Genomic DNA, 10,346 nt, shown 5'->3' on the forward strand with positions numbered 1-10,346 from the left:
ACCATAATGAACTTTTTGAAGAGTTTCAGTCTGGCTTTAGAGCTCATCATAGCACTGAAACAGCTCTGGTGAAAGTCACTAATGACATTTTTATCAGTCTCAAAATGCTCTAGTTCAAACTTTTACCCAGAATGCATTGCAGAGCAAACATGGTGACGTCCATGTGACAATCATTTATTTAAATGACTAAAAATTAAACAACTGTGAGTAATTTTAATATATTAAAATTTACAATAAATACTTACTGAAAAGTGAATGGTTGCAACTAATGCTGTGTTCAAAACGAACTCGATTTGAGCAGCGAAGCAGCATCTGTTGTTTTATCTTTGATGTTTGTCCACATTAAGGTCTGACCTTACTTACTTAATGTAAAGTATTTACAGGTGAATATGATGCTTCTGCTGCTCCTGTGTTCAACGGCAGAGCGGCTTTTCTATGTTTGCTGTGATAAGCGGGAAAAAGTAGTTTTAACATGTTTTTAAGCAATAAAGTCCACCTAAAAAATCTGTGTAGTCAGTTCATAGAGATTATCTAACCACAAAAATATTATTTACCTGTTGGAGTCGTACAGACCACCACAACATACTGTCACTGGAAACCCCCGGCTGTAGCTCCCTCAGCCTGGGTCGCCTCTTGGGGATTTTCCACTACTGTTAAGGATGGATTCTGCTGGTCAAATAGTGTTGGGTGTGAATGTAGCGTAATCATGGATCCCTTTAAGATGCTCTCAAGACACTTTACCGAGACAATAGTCAACCTATATGCAGATAATTTAATTTATCTGATGAAATTAAGGTAAAACACTTATTTCAAATAATTCTTCATCCGTTTCTAAAGGTATAGGAGATGTTCAGATATGATTTTAGATCCAGACCAGGGCTGGACTGGCCATTGGGCATACAGGGCATATGCCGGGTGGGCTGACGCCCAATTTGGAGCCAGCCCAAGGCTTTCATAGTGTAAAAAATATTTATCATTAATTATTTTATATATTTGTATGAAAAGATTTATCCATTTACCAAATGTCATTAAGGGATTTCAAAATTAATTATATCCACTGTATGGAGGTTGAATAAATTAATATCTTATGAAATAATTTTGTATACGTCATCATTTATTAAAACTGGAAATAAATACAGAGATTTTTAATAAATATATATTAATTTATGGACCCCAGTTAATATAATTATTTAACGATTTAATAAATAAATTCATGTTCCTGCACTGAAGCGCACCATGAATTAATTTAAACTGTCAAAAACCCATCACAGTTGAGGAGGCGGGACTAAGGCTGCTCTCAAAGAAACCCTGACATCTGATTGGCTGCTTCTAACTGAGCAAGATAAGAAAACTTCTTCCTGGATTTCTTTTACACACAAATCAATATTTTTACTGAAAAGGGTCGAAATAACTAAAAAAGTGTACAACTTGTTCATGGTAAGCAAATACAGCCTTTATAACCCTAGATCTGCCTGAAATAAATCTAATAAAATAATGAGAGCTTGTTGTGGTCTACTGTGGTCGGAGCAGCCAGACTTCAGCAGAATCAAAGTTAGCTCTGCCCGCTGACTAACCCACGCTGACATTCATTAACTATTTAAAGAGCAAACTCATTATAGAGGCAGAGATCGCTCAACCAATGTGCTCTAAATAAGATGGACGAGTTGGACAGTTTAAATTAATTCATGGTGCACATAGCAGGAACATTAAATAGTTTATTAAATCATGAAATTATTATATTAACTTCTTAAAATAAAATCTTTATATTTACATCAGACCCATGTAATTATTTATACATTTATTAAATACATTATTTATTTATTTCCAGTTCTTATAAATGAATCACTCATTTAAATATTTATTTCATTATTTTTTATTGTATTGCGGCACTGGTCTCCTTCCATACCACTGCTCCATTCAACCAACCAATTCAATGTTTTTTTTTTACATGATTAATTTCTTTCTCCATGAATTTCCTCTTGAAACTGCTCAACATGTCTATATGTGCTTTAGTATGCAGCATATTTATGCATACAATCTAATTTATCATGCTGGGACGCCATAAAAAACAAAATGCCCAGGCCATTTCTGAACCCAGTCCAGCCCTAAACCAGTTTAAACTTCCTCCCATTCCAGAACTGTCTGCTGGCTGTTCTCTAACCTTTGAGAGGAGAAATTAGGAACCTTATGATAAATTTTGTACATATGTGCCACAATATTTATTTTCTTTTCATTTCATACTTTGATATATCAAATAAAATCTCCTTTCAAGACATTCATTCATATCCAGTTATAAAGCAGGATCAGAGGCAGCCGTGTGTAAATAGCGCCACGCCCATAAGGTCCAGCCAATCGACTCAACGTCACCTTGCTCTGTGTCATCAGACAGATTGAAACCTGTACAGTGAGGTAGGTGTGGCTAAAGTGTGCAGATAAGCATGTGGCGTCCAAATGTTGAGACAAAGAAAGTCTGCTGCAGCTGCGTTATTGTTGTCCTGAGAAAGGCTGAGAAAGTTCAAGGTTTTCATGCAGAAATGATTGACAGATTAAACAATAATATTTATATGAGGATCAACAAACACCATGAACCAAACCAACCTAAAATATAAGCCTGTGTCGACTCTGCTCTATTAATTCCTTTTATTTTCTTATAAGGGTCTCAGACAATTAAAGGTCTTTACCACAGGTCACCACCTCCTCCTGACAAGACTCTGCTGTCCATCTACATGTTAAGGACAAAGGACACTCGTGTTGGACAAAGAAGACAGGTGGTTTTAAACGGGTGTGAAGGAAGCCATTTACGTTAAGAGACAAGAACCAACCTTAAACAGAAGGAGGGGACTCAGATTTAAGCTCCTGAAAACCTACAACACAGCGATAAGAGTAGATTCCTTCCCACTATCATCTCAATCTTGATCGCCATGCAGGTGATCAAAACATCACTCCTGTAAGCCAGGCCAACAACGACCCTAGCGACCCTCCATTATTATGGGGTGGACCTGTTTTCGGTTCAATTTGCATGTTTTCTGAACCATCAAAAGCCTTTTGTTTGGGCTACTCTATAAGCTCAACGCTACTCCAGACATTTTGAATTGAGAAAGCTTTCTGGATGAGAAGCGAAACGTCATCAAACCTGAAAAACAAAGTCCAGTGGTTTGTTTTTGTAACCTTTTTTTTTGAAGGGGAGCCAATGAGCTGTTGCTCCGCCCTCTTCCACCTCACTGAGCTCCCAGACAGGAACAGTCAGGCTCTTTCTGTTGACCAAGTATCTGATTTGAGTCATTTAGGTTATTTTATCACCCAATCTGGAACCATAGCTCTCTGAATGGTTCATTGTGGAGAATCCTCCGTCTTTCTGCTCCAACACTGACTCAACATTTCCCCCATGGAATCAACCCACCCTACGCTTCTTATTCTTCTCCTTTTATAGCCTTCTGCAGCAGCTGGGTTTGGCCTTTGGACCACAGTGTTACCCACTGGTGGTTGCTGATTGGTCAGTTTTTACTGCAATACCTTTTTTGGATTTCCTGCCCTTGGAGGTGATTATTATTGGGGTTTGAAAACTTTTCTTTTTCATTCTAGACAAGGCCAGCCTTGTTTTCAATTGCAGTCTATTGTTATGTTGTTTACTAAGCAAACTCCTCTGTCCATCATCTGTTTGTTATGGCTAGGTTATTCCTCTTATCTCCTCATTTACCTTTTTCTTTCGTTAGGATCACTTTTTTTTAACTATTCATGCCCCGCCCACATCTGTAGCAAATAGCCCTTGATGAATCTTGATCCCCAAAACCTGAATAGTATGCAGATGGTTTAAAGTCTGTTACTCACAAACTGTAGTTCACTCAGATGCAATGTGCATAAATAAGACAAAATGGAGTATTTGATCCAAGTTGACCGAATCTCTGTTGGGTTTGGGTGAGGCGTCTCTAAAACAATTATTTTTTGGGTTACATATCTGTTGTACATTTTCATAAAAACATGGCGTGGTGCTGCTTTATTAAAATGTTTCTATGGGGAGCTGTGAAGTAATTAGGCAACGCCCACCAAATATATGACTTGGTTAAATATGGAGCACATCAGATAAGTGTAAATTAGAGCCAAACATAGAATTCCCGGCATGATGTCTTACTTGGCTACACTGTCATGGCTACACCCTCCAGTCTAAAACTTATGCTACGTTCAGACTGCAAGCAGCAAAGGCAGCAGAAGCAGCTAGTTTACACGCAAAGTCAATTGATGACACAGCAAAATGTCCCACAGCGCATTTTGTGCAGCACGTCGTGAGTGTATGACTTTTGCTGCTCGATGCGCCACATCAACCAATCAGAGAAGCTGATCTGGGAGCTGGCAGGGAGACAGACGCAGCACTGCTGATGCAGAGCGCTATGATCACTCCTCTGAAACGGTTTACTAATGCCTTTATTAACTTAAAATGCTGAAATCTGCAAAACATTTTCACTTTTATTATCCTGGTGCCTGCAGTTTGGATTACGTACATTACGTAGACTTCCAACCGCCACTGCAAACCGCGAAGAGACAACCGGGGAAGAGGCTGCTGTTGAAGGGGGGGTCTGAGCGTCTGCGACAGAGAAATAATATTTGAAGGCAGGATGGTAATCTGGATGAACTGACTGCATAGATTGTGCTCAGGTGGACTTTTTCACTGAAAAACATATCAAAATGACTTTTTACCAACTGATCACAGCAAATATAGCTGCCATTGTTAAAGGCAAAGAATCCACCCAACGCGCATCAGACCCAATTTTCCCCCGTGCAGCCAGAGCAACAAAGATGCTTCAGCCGCGCATCAGAACTAAACTTGAACAAGCATCATAAAGGAAGCAGCACGTGCGTTTTTGATGCTCTTGCTGCTTGCGGTCTGAACGCAGCATCAGGTTTGATCCAAATGTCTCAAGTTAAGCTCCTACCTCATGTTCCCAGCTCATAACCCTCCCCCTTAATGAGGCAAATAATAAGACCCGTATTCAGGGTAGGAAAGGAGCTCCAGGCTGCTGTGCTAAACCTGGAAAGCCGTCAGTCATTATGCAGTGGACACAGATGAATGACACTGGTCAAATAGGGACTACAGCTTTACAAAAAAAGAACTACAAATATAGTAACACAACAGTACTGATGAAGGAAGCTCTTAGAAAACATCTGAAGGTGAAGACATTTGCATTTTGTCCCACACACTTCATGTTATGTCATATTTCTGTTGAAAACTCCCTGAGGTAGGCTGTGCTTATGCATTCTGTCACACAAAGACTTGAGAGCAACAGTATCGTGCCATCCTCGTCATGAGTATGCCGTTTTTAATCAGCTAGACAGCTATATAACGATGCTCCACTAAACAGATGTGTCGTCTTTGGTTACTAGCTTGTTTATGAAAGAATGGCGTCTGACCATTGCCTTCGCTTTGACCATCGTAAAACTGGAGTATACAAAACATGTTATGAGCTAACCAACATTGGAAGCTAACAACAGTGACGTTCCAAATTATTAAAATGTACAAATGATGTTGTCATCACACAGATAAACAAACAGACGCCATGTTAAACATAAAGAAATTGTTACGGACAAATCCTGTCCAAACACAACAATAAATTAAGGTTTCTCAGCTTAACATAGAAACACTCTGGCATTTCGTTCTGCCATCTTGGATCTATTGCTTCCTCTGGTTCCCTTTTAAGCAGATGTGCCAAGTCTCCCGAAAGTTCCAGGAATGGTTTTTTTCACGAATGCCCGCAATTCGGATAAATTATCCCTGATTTTAGACTTTCTGAGGTGTTTTTTTTCAATGCAATTGAGAGCGAACAGGTAATACAATAATTCAATCATGTGCAGATTAGGACTACTTTGATTGTGCAGGAACAACAAGAGAGAGCGGGGTGTGGGAAAAAAGTTGCTTGTGAAACCTGTGCATATCTGTATATCTGCTTGTTTCCTTGAACCCCAGTGGGCCTCAGCAGATGGCCGCTCACACTGAGCCTGGTTCTGCTGGAGGTTTCTTCCTGTTCAAAGGGAGTTTTTCCTCTCCACTGTCGCTAAAAGCATGCTTAGTGAGAGGGTGTTAGGTTTATTTAATGATGATTATAAAATTAATGTATGCTTATGAAACATTTGTGCAAGGGGATGCTCCACTGTGTCTTGTGATTCAGTCAGGAGACCATCCTGCCTTGTCATTCTGATGGAGCATCTTGTCATTATGAACTGATCAATTGTTCTGTCAGAACAAATACTGTTTTGTAACCATGTGTTATGATCTGTTAATAAAAGACGGCTCCAGGAGAGGATTCGGAGAAAGAAAGCTTGAAGTTGGGTTGGGCTTTTTCTTTCCGCTCCTGCAGAAGTTGCTTGAATCTCTTTCCTGTGTAGATTCAGTTTCTCTTTTACAAACCTACATTTTCTGAACCTAACAGAGGGATTGCTGAAAAGTCAATGAGTTGATGCAATCAACTGTTTTCCGTAGATAGGAAACTTTGAATCAATCTGACTGGATGATCTGGTGAACTGTGAAGTGCCTTGAGATGACATGTATTGTGAATTGGCGCTATAGAAATAAACTGAATAGAATCTGTCTAAACTGATGCTCTGTTCAACCAGTGTTCCAGGTGACTGGTTGTCAGAGAGCGCGCTGATTGGATTAGTCAGAAAAATAAGCCAATAAGTTTCTGGTTACTCTAACACTCACCTAGTTACCACTCAAAGCTGTGAATCCTGTGAAATGGCGGTTGGGGGTTGGTGGTTTCGATAAGCATCTCCCTGGAATTAGCTTTTGAAACCTGGGATGTCTGCTTTTAAACTTAACAAAAAAATATATATAAAAAAACAGAAAAACACCAGAGGGAGCACTAGGGTAATTTACAAAAAAAACAAAAAAAAAAAAACTAATTTAGTATATTTCAGAAAACAAGTATAGTGGTTTAAAGAATGTTAGAGGTCCCTATGCTAACTGCATTAGCGATAGGAAGCACAGTGCTTCCTGCTGCTTCCTTCCTAACTGGCAGCACTATTCAGTTGGCACTTAATGGTGACTGCAGACACACTTCTGCCGTGACATAATGGTCTTTACTGATTTCAGTAATTTGGACTGAACTGGTGTTTGAAACCAAGTGAAACTGAGAGAGGCATTTTTCCAAGTAAAAAAAATGACTTCCTGTTCTCAGGGGGCGGGGCTTTTATAATGTCAGCACATGACCATATAGTGGCCGTTTCTCAATATGTGTACTTGTGCGTCCTCATGTGCTCGTGAAACATCATCAGCCTCAGCCCTAGTACTGTTCCAATTCACAAGAACAGCAGAAACAGAACGGACAAAGTCCCCGGATATTTTTCTCGCCCTGCTTTTTTACCCAGCATGCATCAGAGCAGTCTTGTCCATAATTGAGACTGGCAGCTATCCCAGCATGCACCACGGTAGGAGCAGCAGCTTCCAGGTTAGCGCTCACAGAGCTCAGAGTATGAAGTTAAAAGTTCTCTTTCCTGTTGCGGTGGTTCTATAACACTACATTCTAAGATCATTTGAGGCGAGAACTTTCTACTTCTAAGCATCACTATATGGCCCATTTACTGATTTAGTGTGTAATTTAAAACTCACGTTCTAGTGAATTGAGAATCAGCCATTGTTGTGCATTAAAAATGGTTCCATTTCCTCAGCTTTTGGGTAATTTTTTAAAATATTTTTTATGAACAGGAACGAACATTTCTTGGCCAACCCGCTCCCGTTCCACATCCTCACAGCTGCTACCAAGAATTAAACATTCAACACAGAATTATTTTAGTAAACAACTTTATTCTCTTTCTGGAAAGAGAAGAATCTGAATCTGTTGATAACAGAATGTTCTGGTAAACTGGTTTCACTGGTCCAAGTCCAAAATGTTTGGAGGTTCTGTGGGCTCGGCTGGTTCCGCTGCTGAAGTCATTTCCTGTGAGACAGAAAAGAGGAAGATGATGATTAAATGATCAGTAAAACCTTCATCATGACCTATGAGCTCAACGCAGCAAGGAAGTAATGGCTCCTATCTGTGCTGCAGTGAGACCAGAACCGTAGAGACGGACTTACCCCAAAGGGCTCAGCGAAGGCCCTGGAGCCGCTGTAGAGAGGGTTTGGGATGGAAACCAGCGTTGGTTTGGTTGGTCCACCTGCAGCACCATCTTCATCCTCATTCTGTCACAGAGGAAACAGCAGCAGGGTCAGAACCATGGCGTTAACCTCCACTTACTCAGAAGATGGAGATGAAATCATGACTTCAGTCAGTTTGAGACGTTTGCCTGATGATCTGATCCAGATCCTCTAGGAAAGCTTCACACTGAGATCAGCTGCTTAAAACTTTAGTGGAGGATCTTCTTTTTCTGGGTGGATCATCAAAATAAGTGGTCCTCCTAACCGTCAATCATTCTGGTGATATGTTTATGTGCTCGTCCCCATTTTCAATGACTTAATGCAAATCGTCTTTTTGGAAAGTAAGCTTGTATGAGCGATGCAAACAGCAACTTTAAAACAGAGCGTGGGCAAGGAGAAATGGGCTCCTGCACGCTCTGGCACAGGTTTAATAGGCGTTTCCTCTCAGGAGCGGCTACAGGGTTGTGCATGTATATTTTTTTTTAAAGTAGAGAGGGCGGGTCTTTTCAAAAATTCACAAAAATCCTCCACTATGCCTTAAATGTTTGGAGCTGATAAACAGCCCAGGATGAGACAATAAATGGTGAATATAGATCTGTGATCGACACAGGAAAGCTCTGAACACGTCTTACTTTGAAGTAGTGGAAGCGGAAGGCGTCCATCTTTTGCCTGAAGAGGTAGTACCCCAGTGCTGCCAGCACACATACCAACAAGGGAACCAATATGGCTGACGCTACCCCAGTGGAGTGGGCGTGGCCTCTGGAGCGGCTGTGGATCACCTGAAGAAAAGCAGGTAAGACAAAAAAACTGCGAGTCAACGTTCCTGCTTGGAAAAATTAAATACAGTTGTGAGAGAAAATGTCTGCCCCCTTCCTGGTCTCATCTTTTTGTACATCTACATTTTTCAGAAAATCTAATTTAAATATTAGTTAAAGAGAATACAAGTATACACAAAATACAGTTTTTAAGTAATCACTTGTTTGCTATAATTTACAGTGATTCTTTTCCAGCACAGTAGAAGAGTTTTCATTCAGTCATCTTTGCAGAATCTTTGTAATTTAGCCATATTTCCCAGGATTAATGGTGTTTTTAAGGTCAAGTCACGGCATCTCAGTAGGATTCAGGTCAGGACTTTAACTAGGCGGCTCCAAAGTCTTTAATTTGTTCCTGCTGCAGAACCAGAGTTGGTTGAACAGATTGTCAGAGGCTCTGCCTCAGAATTTATTGGTAGACGACAGAAAGCTTGTTTCTATTTATCACAGCAAGACTTCAAAGTCCTGAAGCAGCTAAACATCTTCCCAAAAGTCCAGGTGATCAACATGATGGGTCCTGGAATAACTGAGTCGAGCCTTGATGTTCCTTCATCATTGGTTTTAGTCGTGGATTTCTGCCATGCAGCCATTGTTCCTCTCTTATGATGGAGGGATGAACTCTGACCTTAGGTGAGGAAGGGAAGCCTGCTGTTATTTTCGTTGGCTCTTTTGTGACCTCCTGAATCAGTTGTTGCTGCGCTCTTAAGCGGGGCAGACACTGTGCAATTTTTTCAATCGTTGCAGCTACAGCTCAAACTGTACGACCAACCTGCAGAGTTTAAAAGTTCACAGCTCACGATGTTTGTTCTCACACTGTGCGACCCGACGCTCTGATGCGATCTACCTGCTCACACTGTACGTCTAAAAACCAGGTGGGACTCAGCTCCGCTTCTCGGACTCGTCTATCAGGGTTGTATAAAGTACTGAAATCTCGGAGTCAAGTAAAAGTATAACTAACTTTCCAAAATATGACTTTGGTAAAAGTCCAAGTTACTGACTGAAATGTTACTTTAGTAAAAGTCTTAAAGTATCTGAAATGGCTTGACTTAAGTATAAGAATTACTGTAAAAATAGATGTACTCAAGTAATGTAGTGCAAAATATAAGTTAAAATTAAGTGCAGTTTGGATGACATTTTTGTACATTTTGGTAAACTTTGAAGGTTAAATTCACTTAAAATAATATAAACAACCAAGTGTAGGATAAATTTAGACTGGCTTTGCGAAACAGGCGTATCCTATTGGTGTTGATGAACAAACCGAGGCAAGACCCGACCCGCAAAACACTTGCGTTTCTCCCCCTCTTTTATTTTCTATTTAGTAAATAAGTAACTCAGTAACTAAACTCAAAAAAATTTATACTCTTGGAAAGTATAAAGTACTCCAAAATATACTTTAGTACAGTATGAAGTAT

The 10,346-nt window shown here is 40.1% G+C and overlaps 1 protein-coding gene across 1 annotated transcript in view; it reads right to left on the reverse strand.

The window, feature by feature from the left end:
• Positions 1 to 7,782: 7,782 nt before the first annotated feature.
• stab1 (stabilin 1) overlaps positions 7,783 to 10,346 on the reverse strand; it is a 163,052-nt gene continuing 160,488 nt past the window's right edge. Inside the window, exons 66-68 of the mRNA XM_015385033.1 lie at positions 8,755 to 8,901; positions 8,063 to 8,167; positions 7,783 to 7,925 (exon numbers count right to left, since the gene is read on the reverse strand). Of these exons, the coding sequence (XP_015240519.1) occupies positions 7,857 to 7,925; positions 8,063 to 8,167; positions 8,755 to 8,901 (321 nt within the window). The 3' untranslated portion in view covers positions 7,783 to 7,856. The remainder of the gene's footprint in view (positions 7,926 to 8,062; positions 8,168 to 8,754; positions 8,902 to 10,346) is intronic.

This window comes from Cyprinodon variegatus, unplaced genomic scaffold (genome assembly GCF_000732505.1).
Source record: "Cyprinodon variegatus isolate N-32 unplaced genomic scaffold, C_variegatus-1.0 Scaffold330, whole genome shotgun sequence".
NCBI classification, from domain to species: domain Eukaryota; kingdom Metazoa; phylum Chordata; class Actinopteri; order Cyprinodontiformes; family Cyprinodontidae; genus Cyprinodon; species Cyprinodon variegatus.